Here is a 22,451-nt window from a genome sequence, read left to right on the forward strand (position 1 = left end):
AAAAGAAATACTTAAATGAATAAATTAGTTAAAAAGAAATAATTTAATAAATAAATAAGTTAAGGGTATATATAAATTAAAACACAGTGAATAATCTCAGAGCTACTTCTCATGCAGGTGATGATGTATGATTCCCAGGGAGTCCAAAATAATATTTTCTGCCATGATCACTATATCCCTGATGCCAACAACTAGGTCTTCTAAGAAGCTCCTAGTTCTATCTGTTATTGTTCCGCGAGATCCAAACCAGAGGCCTCTCATGGTAAACTCTCTCTCTCTTCGAAGGTCTCGCAGAATTTTTCCTTATAAGAATAATATTTCCTTTTTTTTCCACTTCACCTGCCTGATCGAGGTCATTATTTTGAAATCTCACCGTCGGAGCTGTGCCTCCTGTTTTAGAGAATGCTACTATATCAACATATTTTACGGATCCATCGGTGTTCACACAATAAACCTCATCAAAGCAGGTGAAGTATTTTTTTTCCCAGGAACTTCATTAATTCTTCTTTGAGCCTGTGGTGCCGGCATGTTATAAGAAGGGAGTTGTTGAGGCTTTTTCTCAGCACATGGGCTGGTATTTCAGACTCTGCCGCATTTGCGACAGAGGGACCCAACTTCTCCTAGTTGTCCACTGGCACCTAGGATCCCTCACAGGGGTGCGTAGTTTATATTTAGTTTTAAGGTGTTCGCCCATTCTGACTCAGAGAGTATCTGCTTCTCGCACACATATCTATTACCTTTCAAGGTCTCTTTGAAATGGCAAACACCAATACCCTGCCCCTTGCACTTGGCCCATTCTTTGAATGCATTCTCTCGCAACGACTGCCATAGAGCTCTCACACTTCGGTAGCCCTGATCCACACCTAGTCTATCGGCGCATGCCGCGATTTCAGCATCATAACTAAATATAGACTGGAATAGGGCATCCGGAACATTCGACAGTCCCTGAGCAATGGACCAATGCTCCAGCGGATCAGACCCAATCCTCGATATCTCCTGGGTACATATAACATCGCCGATGAGGTGTTGGCAGGGAGCCTGATGATGGCCTTGATACTCCTGTGGATATTGGTATCAATACCCTCCAATATAGCAGGATGTATCTTCGTAAGGGGCGCTGTCTGGAGAGGGTAAGTAATGCCCAGGAACAAGTATTGGTTGACAAAGTTGATCTTTTGTTTGGACTTTAGCAAACATGTGCTCACTAATTTATCTAAATTATTATCCAGCTTCGTCACTACCTCTTCTCCAAATACTAGCTCTCCCGAGAATGTACATCCCAAATTTTTGATGGTGTTGTTGGCCTTTACCCAGTCAAATTTTGCAAGTACAAATTTAATCTTTACATATAAAGCAAACGATTTCAAGAAACCAGCCAGAATAGTGTGTTCAGAGGAGTATTATCTAGAATTGAAAAATATTGGTTTCTATCTGTAAGTCCTTTTGTTAAATAAAGGCATTGCCACTTTCTAGTCTTGTAGTGATTTGCTTTTATTTTTACTATAGAAGGCTAAATGTTATTTTTCTTTGAAACAAAACAATTTAAAAGAAAAAAACCTAGGAAACTAATGTTTTCCCCTCTTTATTTCAATTCTGGTTAAATAAAGTGATATTCACTAAAGGTCAGGCATGATTTTTAAAAAATTGATCAACAATCTAATTTTTCATTTATTTTCAATTTTTATTATTATTAATCTTAGTGGTTCACATTTTATATTTTTAAATTTAAAAGCACATTTAAAAGCTATCTTTTTTTTTCCAGTGAACCTCCCAGAGTACTCAAGTCGAAAGATTTGGGAGGTCAAAAGTCACACTGGCGCAATCGTAATAATTTCCAGCAGAACTGGTAAGTTTATTATTTATTATTTTTTAATTTAAGCTTATTATAATTTACTTATTTTTGATGATTTTTCTCCTTGTATTTTGTCCATACCTATCAGTAGACCTTTATAGAAATTGACGCTTTGCAAAAAAACATTGGTTATTGTATATTTTCTCCCAGTTATGGGTTTTGCTACTGCAGTAGCACTATTACATGGAGTTATCTTTAGGTTTGGACAGTTGATTACTGACAGCATTAGGCGTCTAAGCCCATTCAAGCTTCTATAAACTAGAATAATACCCTATCTAGCTTTTGGAGAATCTACTATTGATTATCTAAAACTGCGCTAGATGTCGTAAAGGGTCAGGTGTCTAAAAAATGTATCGTTATCATCAACTAATGAGGGAGGAGATGTAAAACTTCTCCAGTCATAGAACCCAGCTTGTTATGAATACCCTAGCATAACACTGAAGTCAAAAGGTTAATAGTGCTTAGGTGGAATTTTTTTTTATTATATTTAAAAACAACTACTAAATACTTTTTGTTGTAAAAGAGGGAGAGGATTCTTTAGCATTTTAAAATGACTCACTGATTTTGATGAAACTTGGTGTACACATTTCTAACAGATCTCATCAAGTGGTAAATTAATTGATCTCCATGGTGGAGAGGAATGTTTAGCAGCAATTTAGAATGAAAAGATTAGTTTAATAAAATTTGATGCTCTTGTTTCTTAACTTAATTAGTTTATACTGAGCAATGATAGGTGTTGCAGCCAACTACATTTAATTTATATATAATGTAAATACATACGTTAATTAAGTTAAGTATCAAGTGCATACATGACACACAATGCTTATCCACCAGGCTACATCTGCTAAATCTTGCTGGGCATCAGGCAGTCTGATTCTCTCCTCATAACGAGGCTTCATGGCGATTGGCTAGCTCCAATATTATTATTAATCTTCATTTAGCTTCAAGAGTACATAATTTCTATAAAGTATAATGCTTTATGATTCCGCCTCAAGAGTTTTTCTTCTTAAACTGGTGCTGTCTATTGGGTCCAAATACTACAAAATTGCCAGATTTATCGTATCAATGTATCTATTCAAAGGAACAGTCAATTTTCATAAAATCGAACAGATCATGCGTGCTCTGGAATAAGACTAATAGTATGCCTTATCATACCATAGCTTATATATATTCTACACTTGTAGTTTCCAAGGAAATCTATTAATTTTTTTATTTATTTTTTTAAGGAATCCAAATAAGGGGCAAGATCGATATCACCCCCGTCCTGTTATTGGAATGGCTCCTCAAACTACCCAAGCTACTTTGGGTGATTCTTCACATAGGATGATAAGGTAGGACTGTATATATAATATACAATTTATTATTTGTGACATTGTAAAAATTACCCTCGATGTTAAAATGTTTTTTCAATAAAGCTTTCATAAATATTTGCTTGCTCTTAACTTTATATGATAGGAATATAGTTTATCTATTTGTTTTGTTTTTAAAGAGTTTGTCTCTTTTGTTATATGTTAGTGGTAATTAACACGCCTAGTATGTTACATTCAATTGACGGAAAAGTTCATTAATTTATTAATAGGTTTTCTCAAGGAATAGGTCATTAGTACTCTTGTGCATCATCATTTGAGATAATATTGGTGTATTTCACTTTCCATTTTCTTCAAGATAGTATTGGTAATTATAACAATAAATTAAAAAGATTTACCAATAATCTAAATTTTTTCTTTCAGTTATGAATGTTTTTGTTTTTTTTAATATGTGTCTGACAAAATAAATTGAGTTGTAATTATTGTTTGTGTATTAATGTTATATTATCTCATATTTCTGTTTATTTTCTATATATAGAGAGGGTGTTCAAAGACTTGATTTACTCCTCCTTTTTTTTTTTTTTTTTTTTTTGTTAGTTTGAAGAATATAAAAATAAAATTTTGTAGGCTTGGTTTTGGTAAATGACCTTAATAACCTCTTCCAGTTTTACTCCCATTCACTTAGCTCTGTAATTTATGATGGAAAGGTATATTTTCAATAAAGCATTCTTATTGAAAATCTAATTCAAAAAAGTTTTGTATCAGTGATTTTTTCAGTCTGAGATATCCTGTAGGAGTAAATCACCAAAACCCTCAAATGATTTTTTAGAGTTTTGACAATTTATGCACAAATGGTTATGTAAATGTAAAAACATAATCATTTGAGAATTCAATTTTTCATAAAAATCCGATATCTTAATTGAAGCATTTATGTTGTCATCATGATAGCACCTGTGTCTCAGTCAGGATATTCAAATTATGACAGATTCCTTATATATTTTTTATTAATGTTTGTTCAATTTTCTGATCAATTTGTACGCTAATCATTTAAACCCCCAAAACTTTGTTGTCAGCCATTTTCACCTTCAAAATACATTGGATCGGAAAACTCACCAATATTAAATCTTTTTTAAATAATTATTTTATATGAAAATCCTTTATTAAAAATACCTCTTCCCAGCACAAATTAATATTCTTGCATACTGTGTGAAAAGTTCTTATATGTTAATTAGATGTGACTAAGAGATTATTTAATTATTATCTGCAATCTAAAGTTAATTTTTTTTTTCCAGGCATAATCTTCCATCTTCCCAATTTATTCCATTAGGTAAGTATATTATATATATATATATATACCCTATTACGGGAGCGCAGTGGCCACAGGGTAAAGCATGTGGCTACTAACTCCAAAGACCCGAGTTCGAATCCAGCTGGGCAGAAAATTGTTTTCTGTTACACTGTAGCCGTGAGTCAACTCTTGTTGGTTCTGGAGCCCTCTTGGGGTCTATCCAGCCTCTTAAATTGGGTGCCCTTAATTGGGTAAAAATCTGGCGGTTGAGCATGATTCAGACCAAATCACCTCCTTGCACAACTGTTGGTCTAGTAACAGTATTTCTTTACAATGTAATGGACCCTGACCCTTCATGGGTTGTAGCAGTTCATGGGTTTTTTTCTTTTATACCCTAATACAATTTCTTTAATTCTTTCTTTAGTTAAAGAAGTAATTTTTTTTCAATAATGTTAAGCAAATAAAAATAACCTTCTTCCAATCATTTTTGTAGCTTGATAATATTTATGATATTGATTAAATTATTAATAATTATAAGTACCATCATACAAAGTGTGTATATATGAAGGGTTTTCTCTAAAAAGGTTCTAAAATTTCTTCAATTTTTTCAGGGATAGGAAAAAAATATTAATTTTGACTAAATTAACATATCAGATTTGGCTCACAAGATCCTAGAACATTTCATTAGGACTGATTCATTACTTGAACTGGTTAGGTTAGGTCCGAGGTAAGGTCAGAACTGGTTAGGTTGAGTCCTTTATATATATATATATATTTATATATAGAAAAAAAGTGAGAGAGAAATAGATGGTCATTTCTCTCTCACTTTTTTTCTTTTTTAAGTCTTTGTTTTACCAAACATTTAACTAATATATATATATATGTTGCTACTCAAACACTGACTTTTATTGAGACCAGCTCGTCTATATATACATTTGAATCAGCTGATATGAGTTGTAAAGCTGACAGCAACTCACACCCATCAGTTTACATTCCTTGTAAACTAAAAAATATTACATAAATATATACAAAGAAAAAGCTACTCATTAAATACAATTAAAGAAAGTAACAATATATACATTTAACCCTAAGAAAAGAAAAACTAAAATAACTCCCTCTGTATAATAATCAAAAAGATAACTAACAGTTTTCTTCAACAAATTTCATTACAGGTCGTCAAAGTTTCGCCACTGTAGGTAGTTTCAACTGCTCCAAATGAACCATCCTACATTTTTTTGGTTCCTTTAAATTCTGTATATTTACCACATTATGTTCTCTGATTGTGATTATCCTGAATGGGGCCTCGGTATCTCTGCAGCTCTTTTCCACAGTTCGACCCTACTTTCCGGTATACCACAGTCCCGATTTTAATTTGGCCCATCAAATCACAGACACCGTGGTTTTGCCTTACCACCCATTTTTGCTTCTCCCTCTCTATCCTGTTCTTAACTTTAGCCCACACCCTCCGTCGTGCCATATTGTTAACAGCAATAGTGTCCTCTCCTGCCGCTGTATCCCGACAGTCTCTGTGATGCCCACATAATCAAAAAATAACTTCGAATGGAGCAAACCCTGTGACGGATTGTATCAAGTGATTGTAAGCAATGATCACCTTTTCCATCGCTTCATCCAGCTCAAGTCCCTTCTCCAGCTGGTACACTTGAAGGTGGTCACTAAGGGTACTATGGAGGTGTTCTATCTTGCCTCTACCTTCGGGTGACCTGGAGTATTAAAGTGCCAGGTTACCTCCAAGACTTTCGTCTCTGATCTAATCCCAGCATTGTTGAACTCTCTTATATTGTCAGATGAGATTCTGTCTGGAACGCCATAATACTGGAACCACATTCGCAGGGCTTTCAATACTGCTTCTGCCATTTTTTCTGTGACTGGGTATGCCATTGCTAAGTTACTGAATACATCTACTACTGTGATCGACTTGTACTCTCTCCAAGTAAACGAGTCCACCTATAGATCACTAAGTGGTGCTTGTGCAGTGGGCATTTCTTTCTGTATCGCCTGCAGTGGGTGCCATTCATATTCGGTGCTTAGGCATACTTCACAATTTCCTTTGGTGTCTTGGATAGTATGCTTCATTTCCCAGCAAAAATATCGCCGGCACAGTGCCTGGAGAGTTTCATTAAGCCCCCATGATTCGTCTTGCCCTGGTGATTGACGAGCATCTCCTTTTTTTGACATTCTGGTTCCCAGAAAGTCTCCACCATCATCGTTCATTGTATAAATGTCTGGCCTATACCGATTCTTTTCACCCTCCTGAGACACTGAAATCTCAAAGAACTGCATTTCCAATATACAAATGGTGGGTCTGTCCCCTTTTAGATGTATCTTGCCCAACAATTCCCGTTCCAGGGCGCTATAGCGGGTCTCCACATCGGTGAAACGTCGACTCACATATGCTACGGGTCGCTCTCCCTCTTTGTATTCCTGCGATAAAACTGCCCCAAGAGAGTATTCGCTTGCATCAGTCATGTGCTCATGCGCTAGAACACACTTCTTAGATGGTCCACATGGTCCTCTTCCGATTTACTGAACACCAGTGTCACCCATGTATACCTGGCAAACTGCCTCATCCAGTCCTCTCAGGAACTCTTCCATCAGCCTCTAAAAGGTCATAGGTACGTTCTTAAGACCAAATGGAATCCTTGTAAATTCATAATGACCACTTTCGAAGGTGAAAGCGGTCTTATGTTGGTCCCTGGGATGCGTTTTAATTTTATGGTACCCCGCCTTTAAGTCGAGCATGCTGGAAATTTGCACTCTGCCCAATTTATCCAAAATGTCATCGAATCTCGGGATCGGGTACTTCTCTTCAACCGTTATTCAGTCTGCGGTAGTAAATGACTATGTGGTACTTCTCTGTGCCATCCCCTGGCATACTCTTTGTTCGTACCACCCACCAAGGACTATTATATGGCGAGGTTCTGTCTATAATTATCTTCTGCCTTTTCAGGTTCTCTATTTCTTCTCTGATGTGCTGTCAAAGGAAGCTTGAGGATACTGCCTTTCTTTTACTTAAGTCACTCTTTCTTGCTTCAATGGAATCTCGTGTACTGTTTTCCCATTAGCACCCAGCCTATCTCCCTCCTTTATAAAAATATTGTTGAATCCTTCCAAAATTCCGGCTTCCCAACTCTTCCCTCTCTTTCCTGGTCTAAAGAGTCTCTGGCAACTATATTTCTTTGCTCCAATTTCCATATCCCATTACCTCATTTTGTTCTTTATACACTTATTTTGTTCTTTACCCCACTTTATCCAATAGGTCGCACCCTATAATTACTTGATAGTCTCGAGGCATCTTTTCCATTACATAAACCGTCACTTGTTTCCCTTGAGCCCCCCACTTACTCAAGCCATGCTTCTCTCGTACAGATCTCTGATACTCCTGATGCTTCTGAAGATTCGCTGGGTGATTGCTATGTCGTAGTCATAGGTTTTTCTTCCTCACTTGCTGAGCATTCACCTCCATTGGCTCCCCCTGTCCCGAATTTCTTCTTTTATACATATAGGGGCATTGAATTGCTCTATGACCCTCATTGCCACATTCAAAGCATTTTTTGGGTGAGCAATGCGCCACTAAATGCCCAATTAATTGTCTTATATACTTATTTATCAAGACTTCTTGATAAGGTCTCGTTGACTGTTTCATTCAGACCTTGAAAACTAGTCACAATAAAGATCAGTTTTTTTGCCTTAAGTGCCAAAAGGAACCAAAAAAGTTGAGAGACAATCTTTGTCAACCTCAGCAAATTACAAGTACAACAGTAAGTAACAAAACTGTGTGAAATAGTTTTCATGCTCTCAACCTTTGAACTAGAAGACCCTTACCCTGTCCCCTCTTAATTAGAGCTCAAAAGCTACAGCACCTTCAGTTGACAAGAAACCATAAAAACTGGTTATTGCCTGAAGCAAGGAATTGTTTGTTCTCAAAGTAAACATGCCTAGTCATTTGAGAATTCCTGGTTTCCAGGCCAGCAACTTGGTAGCTTAGTCTTATTTTGGGCTGGCATTATGTACAACCCTGAAACTAAACTTATACCCATTTAGGGTACCATGAATTGATATCCTTGAACCCATAGTAACACCTGAGGCAAATTATTTTTAACATAAAATTCTCCAGATTGACAGTGGCTGCCTGCATCGGGCAAGAATCATCCACGAGTACCTCTGTGAGGTAGACATCATCTGGAATGACGATGCTTTCCTGTCATGAATTTCATTGAGTACTTCTGGGATATGCTTCATGTTCCCATTACTGGCCATTAGATCAGAGGTTACTGTGGAAGGATAGTGATACCTAGACCAAAAAGTCAGCAATAACTTTAGATCAAGAGCCCAAGAGGAGAAAAGTCAATTGTTTCGCCCAAATTTTTGATTAATTTAATGAAAACTGTATAATTACTAGTAAAAATTTATGAGTCTGCCAAGTATAGTTTGGGGGGGAGGGAGATGCGGTTGTTTCAATCCTTTAATAAAGTTTAATTTTTAATTTGGAGCTCCATATATTTAAAACTACCTACATTACTAGAAAACCTAATTAAACATCTTTTCAAGAAGAGTAATTTGCTAAAATATGAGCCTTAAAAGAGCTATTTATGTTCAACAGATCCCGAGGTATACTTTTTAAAAATGTACTGAAAAGTCAGTAGTTAGTCATTTAATTTTGGGAAATCTATATCCTAGGACTCATTAGATGTACAGATGTCTATTAGCACTCAAATTAAAGTTAGTTTAATGTGCTATGAAGTAGTTTATCTTTGTAGGAGCAGTAGTTTTTATGATATTTTATAAAATAAATTCACAATATGTTGATTTCTAGTTGTTAGGCAAAAATTTTTGATGTATGAAAACATAATTCTCAGAAACCATTAGACATAGATGTCTGCTAGCCCTGAAAGTAAAGCTAGTTTGACTAACTATAAAGTAGGTTGCAATGTCTATTTTCCTAGAGGTAGTAGTTTTTTTTATATTTGCATATGAATATGAACTTTGCATTTATAATTATGTCCAAACATCTAGAAATCAATTTATTTTATCAAATATCATAAAAACTACTATTCCTACGTAGATAAATGTTCTAAATTACTTTATAGTACTTTCAATGCTGGCAGACATCTGTATGTCCAATAGTTCCTGAAATATATTTTTTCATAATTCAAAAATTGTGTATGAACAACTAAAACTAACATTTTGGGAATTTATTTTGGCAAATATCACAAAAACTACATCTTCTACGAACATTAACGTCATAAACTACTTTCCAGATCATTAAAGTAGCTTTAATATGAGAGCTAATAGACATCTCTATGTCTAGTGATTCCTGAGAGTTTTCTTAAAATAAAATTACTGACTTCTCATTTTTTGTTATGAAATGTTTCTTTTTGAAAAACTGTATCTTGGGAACTATTCAATGTAAATAGCAATATTATGACTCATATTTTAGCAAATTTACTCTAATTTAAATGATGTTCTATTAGGTTTTCTAGTGTTATTGATAGTTTTAAAGATATGGAGCTCAGAATGAAAAATTAATTTTTTTTTTTATATTTTGAAAAAGCCACAATTTTTAATTCCCCATAACTATATTTGGCAGACTCATTAATTTTTACTATAAATAATACATAGTTTTCACTTAATTAATTAAAAATTGGCGAGAAATAACTGACTTTCTTTCAACCGGGCTCTTGTACTACTATATTATATGCATTCCTAACAGTTTCTAAACCTTAATTAGAGCAAGAGTTGGTAATACCGTCCACCGAGAGCAATAAAATATTTTAATCTGTAAAATTTTAAGGAGTGTTTTTTTTTTCATTTTCTGCCTTTTAGGATACAATAGCCATTTTTGTAAAATTCAAAAAAATATCTTCAATAAAAGCAATTTTCTGGAATAAGTACTAGATCTACCTGATGTCATTCAACTCTTTAAATTCTTACATTCTAGTCTTTACCAAAGGACCGGTTTTTTGATGTTCATAAATGTTGGTATTCCTACTCTTCCTAGGACAGGTTTGTAACTTTTAGAGTAACTTCTGGTTCTGAGGCCTCCTCTAGATTTACATTTCCCACTGATGATCTTGAGTTTTTTTCTTTAGATTTTGATCGTGTTTCCCATTATTTTTATGAAGTAGTGGAGGTCGTAGGTGGTGGTGCCACTCTACCTCCTCTTGTTGGAATAAGTGACCAGATATGTTTCTATGAGAAAAGGTTCAACAGGATTTCCAGAAAAGATGATTTAAGATGAGGATTGATGAAAAATCCAACTAATGGAAGAAGGTTTTCTGTAAGGATACAATTAGGAAATGGAAATGAAGGTGGATGACGACACCAGAAGGGAGTACCCTTAAAAATACTTTCCCACCCTACAATATGAGCTGTAATGGAAATGGGGCCTCCTGGACTATTGGATTTTAAAATTTCTCACATGGGACATGAGGGTTTTAGAGACAAGGTGCATAGTCTTGGCCTGGATATAGATCCCCTTTGCTTTACTTGTGGTATCCTGGAAACTGTTGAGCTTGTATTCACGATCTGCACTGCTTTTGAGAGATTATAACCAAGAGGTTGATGAGAACTATTGGAATTAATGTCCTTACTGAAGAGTTGTTTCCTCAGTTAGTGAGTACAACTTCCCGTAGCTCAGGCAGGATTGAAAATAAATTAACCATGAATTTTATGTAGAAATCGAGTGGGTTATCGTTGAATGGATCAGTTAATTATTGGCGAAAGCAAAATGTCAAAAAAGAGAAGAAGGAATAAGATCTAACACGCTTGAACTGCTGTAAAACACTAGCTTTATTTATGTATTTATTTTTTTCCGAACCCTCTAAAACAGAAATAAAAAGTGAATTAGTAAGTGCATTACTGTGGAAAAAAAAGAAAAGTAATTCGTGTTGTGTCTTACCTTTTACTACCTATAGTATTTTAAGGTTACCTGTTATATTTAATTTTACATATGAGCTATCCATTCATGGAGCTATTTTAAGTCCGGAGGTGAGGGTGTTGTATCGCATATAAGAGCTAGCTTTATTGTGTTCGCTACATCTGTTATATACCCTCGATCAGCTGATCCCTCCAGTCAGCTGACATCGAAATAACAGCTGACTCAGACCGTTGATTGCAGAATATAAGAAAAATATGCTAAGACAGGGTGTATTTTTTTTTAGAGACTGTTGAACTGGAAATATCGTGGTTCAATTGTGTAAAGTGATATAGTATCAAATTATTGATAAACCCAGACGATGTAATGAACATCGATCCAACTCTGTCAAAAAAGTATGTATCGACTTTAAAACATCCATATCATAGAAACGGCTGTTCTAAATTATAAAATTTGTATGAGTAGCTTACATTTCTAATCTTCACACTAACTATTGGTGTGACTTTCAGGAATTCGGCAAACTTAAAGCTTTTTGGACCTATAACCGACGAGAGAATTCTATAAAATAAAATAATTTTTATTAGTTTTAGGTCTATTAACATTTTTCTACTTTTTTTCAAATTTTTATTTACCGTTTAACTCCAAAACGGTGCTTCCTAAGGAAAACTATTTAATTTATAATCTTAAATACTTTCTTGAGACTGGTGAATGTTGTTTAAATAAATAATTTATTTAGAAAACTATTTAGTATAATTCAATTTTAAAGCATTGAATTATACTTCGAAGCAATATCTAGCATTGTAAATTAGTACCAGAATTATGGTTGAAATGACGGTTTTAACTACAAAGTTTTTCCGTTTTGGCGAAAATTTAACATCCGAACACATGTACTTTCGAAAACATTAATATAATAAAAGTTATTTATTATTAAATTTTGTGTGTTACTGGGTACTTTATATTTTGATTTTGCTCAAATACATATGGAGAAATTCGAAATGTTCTCTTTTTCGTGATAGGCTCAGCAGAGATGAACAATTTTGTCTGTTAGTTTCAGTCGTATATATTAAGATATCAACGTTTAAGTTATAACAATATTAATGAGTTTTTAATATAATATAGTAGTTTTAGAATTAATTATTTGAGATCTTCAATTGCGACTTTTCAACTACTGTTAATTTGTATCACGAAAAAAAGGACTTGTAACCTTTCAAAATAAACTGTGTAAATAAATTGATCGCTAGCTGGCTCGTGATCTAATTGTTTTTGAAAGTTGTATATGATTCACCCCTTAAAAAAATATCAAATTAAAATTTTAATTTGGACCGCTCGTATTAAGACCGGACGTGTGTATGTATATAATCACAATGGTTGAATTTGCGATTGTTGAACTTACAAATGTCGTGTTCCAATTGTAATTTTTGTACAGAATCCTATACAGAAATAGTGGACCAGTGATAAACCTCAGCTGGCAGAATAAAAAAAATCGCACGTTTGAACAAACCCGTGGAAGGCCGAAATGGATTCCGGTTTTTATGCAGAATTGCAGTCTATTGATGTAGAAAATTTTAGGCGATTTTCTCAAGGGTGTCTAGCTTAAAAAATAGCTAAGCCTTGCTGGAGGTAAATAAGGCTTTTTTTATGAATCGCAATGTTTTTTTCTTCCTATTTCAGAAGAAATATACTGTATACATCAAATTTTCGTAAGAACGCAAATAATTGAACATATTAATACTTTTTTATTGTATTACTTTTATGAGGTAAATTTCCTTTTTTTTTCTTCGTGAATAAGATACCAAAAATAATAAATTTAAGCTTAAATTAAACAAATTTCCAGATCCCTTTTTTGGTGCTCAAACCTTTTTCTGAAAAATTATAGCAAGTCTATTCTTCAACTATTCAAGGACTGGAAATTACTGAAAAGGTTTTAAAAAAAAAATTTTATTATTGTGTTTTTCGCTAGTCCTTTCCCCTCCATGCGTCGCACTTCTTTTTTTTTTCTCTCCAAGTTGGACGATTGTTTTAATATTTGGCACCAAAGAGATAGGAGACCCTACGTTGATCTTCGGAACTCGACATTACCACTCGTCATTTTGTTTTAAAATGGCGGCCGAATAGATGTTTCATACCTCGGCCAATTATGAAGATAGATAATAAATATACATTGTTTTTGAATCATTAGTCCAAAGCGTTTAGAAAAAAATCCTATCCAAATAAATTTTCAGTTAGTATTTCGGAATAATTGCATCACGCCTAAATAAAAAAAACAACATGGAAAATTTATTTGGATTGATATTTTTTTTTAATGCTTTGGGATAATGAAAAATAACTTTTTTTTTTAATCTATATTTTTATGCGTACGTAATATAATGATTCTGAAATACTTTTTTTGTTCCCTATTTACTAATTTAAGTAGTACATCACTATTATTATTTTTTCTCGCGATCGCGGATTAACTTCTGGGGTGGGGAACATGGTTCAAACACCCGCAGATTTAATTTAAATTTAATCAGATATTTAAAAATGTCGACATAATGCTCGTTGTATCCAAGAGAAGCGCTTGCCCAGCCTCTCTCAGGACGTGAAGTGGTAATTCCAATCCATCCGTTCCTGCCACTGTTGACTTCGGGATCTTATTCATCGATATTATAATTGGCGTTACCACTATACATTCCAAATGATACAGCTCTTTTAATGAGGTGTAGATATTTGACGGTAGATTACTGATTGAAGAGTTGGATGTGACCTTAGATTACTGATTGGAGAAGATGGTCGTATGTAAATGTTGTTATCTCCTTTGTTTTATAGCCCTGATGAAGACCTGAAACTCAGGTCGAAACGTCGGCATAAATAAATATTTTTTTGTTTATTTATGTTCTTTCTTTGCTGACCGCACCCCCGACCATCTTCTCCAATACAGCTCCTTTAGTTTGGACGCCAATTCCTGATATTTCCGAGGCTTCTCACCGACAGTTGAGCTAATGTTATTATCGTTTAGAATCAGAACATCTATAAACTTTTCTTTCTTTTCTTTCCTGTTTATGAGGAGCATCTCTGGTCTGTTATGGTGCACTGTGTGGTCAGTTATAATGGATTCGTCCCAATACAGCTTGATGGAGCCCTTTTGAAGTACCCTACCTGGATTGTTGCGTTTTAAGATCTGTTTTCAATGAACAACTTTGTAAAATTTCTACTTGTTATATAATGATCATCTGTTTCAAAATTTAATTAGTGCTTTTCAAAAGTTAAAACAATAATAGTAGTGTATATTGTATAATAACTAGTACTTAATCATGCCTAATAAGCTTGCACATTTTATCGATTTGTGTAAATGTTTCTATTTTTGGTAAGGGAAAATCTGGTGCGATGCGCTCGTCACACAGCTCTCTCTTACCATCCTACATACGTTATTTTTTGTAGATTGGTGGGTTCATATTGAAGGTACCACTATTTTTGTGATTTAAAATTTTGTTTAAATCTAAAGACCAGGAAGGCAAAAATTATAATGAGAACTGTTCATCGTTTTCAAATTAAAAAAAATTAAAGGAATATGAAATTTGTTTTAGGTGAAGGTGAATTAGTTAAATTTAAAGGCACTACTATTTTACCAATTTTATTGAAAAAGAAATTGGTTCAGAGAAACATAATTCGTGTGGTTTCGCGTGTCCTTTAAGGAGGATGGTCTCCGACGAATTTCAATTTATATATTGCTCTTATTCTCCTAGGATTACTCGACAGAGTATTTGGTAGAAAACGTCCCGGATGACTTATCTGGCGTGAATCAAACTTGTTTGTCTAAATGGAGCCACGTTGTACGATCCATACTCCATGATATATATATTTATAGTGGAGCAGTCTCCTTAGTATAGGAATCAAATTTATTTGCATTTTCGCAAAAATCACTGACTAACGTTATCAAATTAATATGGAACCGAAAAATGTTTCTAAATTTTTAACATTTATTAATTAATTTATTCAACTAACATTCCTAATTAATATTCTTCGAGATTCGTTCTTGGACATGCCTTGAATTTCAGCGAAAAAAGTGTTCCATGTTTTTTGTCACTTGGCTACTCACCTTAAAGAAAATAAAAGCTAGTATAAAATTTGTAATTATTTTTTTTTACAGCAACATTGGTACTGTATTTAGAATAAAAAAATTTTTAAATTTGAAGTGTATAATTGCGTGAAATATTTTATATGACTTCCAGTAGGTTGTATATTCTTAGTAAATGACTCTTTTTATTCAATTCGTTTCTAATATCTATTAGATGACTCTGACCTGAGGCTGTAAATTATTTCTTTTTATTCCTTATGCTATAGATTTTATTCTCTTAACCACTTAGAGAGCTGGCTTAATATGAAATAAATATATAAAAGTAAATGTTTTGACCCTCTCACCCTGGTTAGAATTGGTACTGGTATTTGGTGGAAGGAACAAGTCCGGCAAGTGGGCCTAGTGGTCATTTCTGCCAACCCCTGACGGCTACCTGAGTTATCACCGTGCACTGACCAACCAAGGTGGGATTGTCAATATTCATTCTTCGGGACCGCCGAAAAATAAATGTTAACTGCCCCAGGTGGGAATCGAACCCACAACGTTCCGAACCGAGCGCACTGTGACCTGCGCCCCAACCCGCACGGCCGTCACGTCCCTTGTTTGAATTTGTAAGTCACGTATTGGATAACCCTCCCTGTATATCAGAAAATACGAGGTAGGGAGTAAATAAGAAAAAAATGTCATCCTTTTGGGATCAAGGTACTTAGCAGTTCCCCTACGAATACCTTCTAATCTCAGCTTGAAATGACGGCTTAAAAAATTCGAGTTGCGCTATTCGTGGAATTTTGATATCTGCGCGTCGGTTCTAATTCGGCTTTGTAAATAGAAATTTATTTCGTGGTAAATACTTGGAATGAATCTCGACCTTATCCCTATGGATAGAATGGATTGGTAACCTGTAGGATAACCCGACTTTATCTTGGTGCAATACACAATGCAAGTACACCGAATAGTGGTTTTTCTTCTTTCCTCATGCTGGATGATGGCCTTGATGAAACTCTGTAACGTGGGGCGAAACGTTGGTTCCAAATCAATAGTTTTTCTGCCTATTTGAGTACTACTTTTTTGACCGCTACCTTCGATAGTAGGGGTATTCATGATGTGTTAAATGTAAAATGTTTTACCATGTTAAATGTTATAACTATAGGATTGTGAGCAGCCCTATTTGAAGTCATGTTAAACGTTAAATGCATAAGAGCCCCTAGCGGATTTTCTCAGCAACTTGTTTTATAAGCCTTTATGTTTATAACCTTCCTTCCAGAGCCTCATGTTATTATTTACTTCAGTTTTGATTTAAGTAATTTATTACAACATGCCTAGAGTGAGTGAAAAGTGGAATTTGTGTGAAAGTTTAGCTTATGAGTGTCTTATTGATCTTCAAACCTGTGAGGAAGAGAATGAAGATGAGATAATTGACAACTGTATTGAAAGTATTCTCCATGTTCTATCATTCAGATATGCAGTTCCATTAAAATTATCCATTCTGGTTTAATAACAGGGATATGAATACCACAAACACACGAAAGAACTGAGCTGTCACAACAACAAAAATGGCGGCGATCTCAACTGGTCTATTGTGTGACGTCATTCTCCATTTAACAGACCAAGTAACAGACTCCCAGCCATGTTAAATGTTATTTCATTTACCACGGTAAAAGAAGGCAATTTTTTTCGATTTAACATGAGTTTTTCCATTTAACACGCTTTAACATGTTAAACCAAAGATCATGGTCAACGTATATGTACCCCTATTATATGGTCAACCTTTTACTTTAAATATTTTAAAATAAATCTCGGTTTTCGTTCGCCTTTATTTCGTTCGTCGTCTGGAATGAATAAATGTGGAGGTGAGGCAATTGAAACGGGATTTATTATAGAAGGGTGAGGGTGATTAGTAGAGAGGGAGCCACGTGACTTATGATTGTTTGATTGCTCCAGTGAGTCGTTAGTTCCTCCGCTGAGCAAACAGACACACGGCGGCCCACCCTTATGAGCCACCCGCCCCCAGTCGAAACTAAACTTCATTATATTGTGATTTCTTAAATGCCTAATAACTATATTGCTTGCCTCAGTGTGCCTCCTTCCGCCACTCTGTTTGACGTTGTGATTTAAACAGCTTATTGAAATACATATGCAGTGTATTCGTAGTTATTACATTTCCATAATTGCACTTCGTGATCAAATTATAATTCATGTGATAGGTTCTTGTTTGCGAAATCTTTATGTGAAAACTATGTATAAATATTTATTTTAAAGAACAGTCATCAATTTTTATTTATTATTTTTCATGAATAATTAATGTACACGAAAACAACAGACAGCCTTTAATAGCGGTCAATATAAATAACGACATAGTTTTATTGGAATATCTTTTCGTATTTAAAATACGGCGCCTGTAGGCCCAAGAATTTTTTCCGCCCTCAGAGATAAGTCTGAATTTTTTTTTTTTAGAAAAATTTAGTACAATTTAAATTTTAATACAGTTTAAATTATATTGAATAACAGCATTTTTAAATAACTATAAATTTTTTTTTTTACTTTTGCTAGGTTTTTACTATTTTATATGTAACACAATAAAAAACCAGTTTTCTTGTTATTTTTATTGAACTAACTTAAAAATCTCACACAAGACTGAAAAGTAGGAAACTGCCCGTCGACTCCGACTATTACAACACTTACTTGACAAACGTTCTAAACTTTCAAATTACTATACCATGGCCTATCTGGACATACGGAGTTGAGTATTGGGGCTCCACTAAACCTTCGAATTCCTCTCGTATCCACTCCTTACAATCCAAAATGCTCCTTACTTAGCCACAAATAAAACCATTCATAAAGACCTTGATACGTTACCGTTCTACCCCGAATTATATATCAATCTTTACATTATAAACTCCATAACCACCCAAACCCACTAGTTTCTAACCTTTCTTCCTCTTTCATTTCTGACAATGCTCCGATACGCCAAAATAAGATGGCCTTGAGACCTAGTGTAGAAAAGTTATTAGAGTACTACCAATGGGTAGTTTCTCTACAAGCCTATATCATACCATTTTACTTTAACATCTTTTTTTTAAATATTTATTTATTGGTATTTACAACTGTACATTATAATACATTTAGTAAATCTGATCTAAGTTAAATTGGAGTGTTACAGGCGTGTAGAGGAACTACCCATTGGTAGCACTCTAATGACATTTTACATTAGCTGGTCTCGTGGCCATCTTCTTTTCAGGTGCCTCGGAGGATTGTCAGGAATGGAAGAGGATGCAAGATTAGAAACTAGGGGGTTGGAGTGGTTAGAGAGTTTATAATGGAAGGAGTGATATCTGGTTCGGGCTAGATCGGTTACATAGGGAACATTAAGGTCTTTATGTATGATTTTATTTGTGACAAAGTAAGGAGCATGGAGGATTTTACGAAGGATTTTGGATTGCAATGATTGGATACGAGAGGAATTCGAAGGTTTAGTGGAGCCCCAAAGCTCAACTCCGTATGTCCAGATTGGCCTTGTTACAGTCATGTAGATCAGTCTTTTGTAATGAATTGGAAGTTTAGACCGTTTGTCCAGTAAGTGCTGTAAAATTCGAAATCGGCGTGCAGTTTTCTGTCTTTTTAGTCTTGTGTGAGGATTCCAGGTTAGTCGTTTGTCCAGATGTAGTCCAAGGTAGCGGATCTGTTCGACAGTGTAAGATCAACATTACGTTTACGACGAAGGGTAAAGGTTACTCTAACATCAAATTTGTCAAATTAACATCAAAAATACAGTTGTAAATGTCAAATGTTCATGAAAAAAAAAACAGAATTTGTATCCCTTCCTTCCAATGGTGAATTCTTGGACCTACAGGCGCCAAATTTTAAAATCCGCCCCAGGATATGATCATCGAAAAGATTTTCCTATAAATGAAAAGACACACTGTGCCGTAATTTAAATTTACCGTTATAATTGGCGATCTATTTCGTGTATCTTAAGTATTAATGAAAAATAATAATTGATAGATGTATTTTACTTGTGCCAGATTTTTATCATTTTAATTTTTGAAGAAATTTAAAAGAAATAAAGAGTACGACAATAAACTAGTTATTTCGCTGCCATTTAAACATTTACGGAATTTTCAAAAGGACCTTTTGTTTATTTTTAAAAAAACCTTCTTTTTTTTTTTAATGATTACCTATCACTTATCTCTAGTCGTAATACAAAATAAATAAATATAACCCATGGAAGAATCTTATTGGTTTTGAAGAAGAATTGACTCGAGAAGAAAAAATTTCAAAGGTTACTAATTTTACTAAACTGATTTCCAAAAATGTGAGCAATAATATCCTGTTGAGAAGCTTAACATTTTAGAATTATTGATATCTATCAAATAAAGTCGTAAAGGTTAGTAGAGATTGGCGAAAAACTCATAAATAAACTAATTTTATAAATAAATGTTGTCATGAATCTATGGTTTTTATAACACATATTTAAGCTCTAACCTGTTCTTATCCGAACACATATTGCAAAGCTCTTCATATAGTCTCAACTTAACATCAATACCTCAATCCAGAAAACCCTATGTTAAAAAAATTAAGGGAACACAGTTTGGTATTGTATTGCCTACATTCAAAATTCAGTTTCAATTTAAACTATTGCCACACCATTGCGCAAGGCAAGTGGGTGAGGCGGGGCGTAGGGAGAGGGGAGATTTGCTGCATTTTTTTTTTTTTTTTTTTGTTTTAATACAAAAATCCTATGGGATTGGAAAGAGCAGCTCGAGAGCAATCCCATGATCCCTGTGAAATCTCGCTTAATCGTTTCAAGAGATGCCGGGAACATAAAATTCAGGGCATCCGAGTTTTTCAACATTGGCTCGATTAAATCTGCCGTGGGGCCGCCCGAACATGTATAAGTGGACCATGAAAAATTTCTTCTAAATTAATGCCTGAATAAATATAAACATCGGCAATTTGTTCACAATCACATTTGTTAATAATCTGCTTAGACAAAAATGTAAAATTTGTAATTATTGCATTCGTTGAAACCACCAAAACATTTTTTTAAAGTATTTAGTGAAACTTTTAGCTCACAAAGGCCATAGGAAAGACAGGTTATGTTATCTTACTGATTACCAACCTATTCTAGGCATAGGGGGAAGGCCGAAATTTGTTCCATGGGTTCGCCACGAAATAAAGGCCACAGCGGGTGGTGCGGCCTGCAAAGATGTTGTCTAAGCCCGCAAGACTACAACGGATACAACGGAGGATAAAAATAAATCCCATCAAATCACATTTACTTTTCGTCGTAAACCTGCCGACTGCCCTACAGTATACTTCAATAATGTAGCTCTTACCCCTGTAGAACAGATTCGTTATCTTGGACTACACCTTGACAAATGACTAACCTGGAATCCTCACACAAGACTAAAAAGACAGAAAACTGCACGCCGATTTCGAATTTTACAGCACTTACTAGACAAACAGTCGAAACTTCCAATTCATTACAAAAGACTGGTCTACATGACTGTAATAAGGCCAATCTGGACATACGGAGTTGAGCTTTGGGGCTCCACTAAACCTTCGAATTCCTCTCGTATCTAATCCTTACAATCCAAAATCCTTCGTAAAATCCTCAATGCTCCTTATTTGGTTACCTCTAAAACCATCCATAAAGACCTAAATGTTCCTTATGTAACCGATCTAGCCCGAACCCGATATCATTCCTTCCATTATAAACTCCCTAACCACCCAAACCCACTAGTTTCTAACCTTGCTTTCTCTTCCATTCCTGGGAATCCTCCGAGGCACCTAACAAGAAGATGGCCTCGTGACCTTTTATTGTAAAATGTTTTTAGAGTTCTGCTACTGGGTAGTTTCTCTACATGCTGTATCATATCATTATCAAATGATTATGATCAAATTTACTTGTTGTATTTTTTATACAGTTGTAAATATCAATAAATAAATAAAAATACATTGAAACTGATTGATTAATATTTCATTTTTATGGAGAACCTGAAAGGAATTAAAAATAACTGGGGCACATACGCAAATAAAATGCGGAAGTTGGCCTCTTACTCTAAGGAAAGAACAGCGCCCTTAGGTTTTTGAAAATAAAGTATTGTGTAAAATCTATAGACCGAAAAAGGATAGCCGGAGATTTTAGAAGAAGGCTACAAAACGCCGAATTGAGGGAACTTTTTTGTTTATCCCCCTTTTGGTTATTTCTGACGTTTGAGGGCTATTTTCATTCCGTAGGACCGCCGTAAAATAAAAGTCACCCCCCCCCGCCCGGATTCGAACCAGCTTTACAGGGAATTGTACCCGATAAATATGATATAGCATTTGCGGCGAATATGATTGTTATGCAAGATTGTAGGGCTTAGTAGAGAACAAATTGTTTGTTGACAGCAAGTGATGGTATCGGCATCGAACTTCCGGGTTCGCTAAGCTTTTATTATTATGCTCTCTGAGAAAAAAAAAATCGCTCAAAGTTGACGTATTCAGATTCAGTTGATACTGACAAGTTCACAATTTCTTTTCTTTTAAGCCAGCATTATTTAATGTCTCTGTTGTTTAAATTTGATTTATATATAAAATCCTAAATTGAACTTAATGATCTTGTGAGGTTATAACGTGAGCGTTGGATTATTTCTAATCGATGATAATTATTTTAGAACGAATTTGATTGTCACGGAATGCAGCTTTAATATTATATTATGCTAACCTCTAAATATTTTCTTAAAAAAAAAAAACCTTTCATTTTCTCCTTTGCTTATGAAATAGATTTTTCATTTCTCAAAACTATTTGAATATATATATTTAAAACAAATTAATTTATTTTATTTTCTGGATTCTATATTTTTATTTTAATTATTCGCATTAACTTTAGTTACGTTTGTCAATTAGTCATGCTTTAAATATTCTATCCCTTCTTCTCTCTAGTCGGAACTTAGTGAAATTGTACCTTTTAAGAAATGGCCTATTAAGAGGAGTTTTACTGTTCCTAATTTATTTGATATTGAAATTTTACGATACTGTTTGACCTGCTTTTCAAATCATATTGTTTTATA

The 22,451-nt window shown here is 34.5% G+C and overlaps 1 protein-coding gene across 1 annotated transcript in view; it reads left to right on the forward strand.

Moving 5' to 3' along the window:
- Positions 1 to 22,451, forward strand: part of LOC106679686 (5'-3' exoribonuclease 2 homolog) — a 78,096-nt gene that overhangs the window by 50,133 nt on the left and 5,512 nt on the right. Inside the window, exons 16-18 of the mRNA XM_014418981.3 lie at positions 1,763 to 1,846; positions 3,079 to 3,183; positions 4,452 to 4,486. Coding sequence (XP_014274467.1) covers positions 1,763 to 1,846; positions 3,079 to 3,183; positions 4,452 to 4,486 — 224 coding nt within the window. The remainder of the gene's footprint in view (positions 1 to 1,762; positions 1,847 to 3,078; positions 3,184 to 4,451; positions 4,487 to 22,451) is intronic.

This window comes from Halyomorpha halys, unplaced genomic scaffold, assembly GCF_000696795.3.
Source record: "Halyomorpha halys isolate HHAL.00 unplaced genomic scaffold, Hhal_1.1 Scaffold214.1, whole genome shotgun sequence".
NCBI classification, from domain to species: Eukaryota; Metazoa; Arthropoda; class Insecta; order Hemiptera; family Pentatomidae; genus Halyomorpha; species Halyomorpha halys.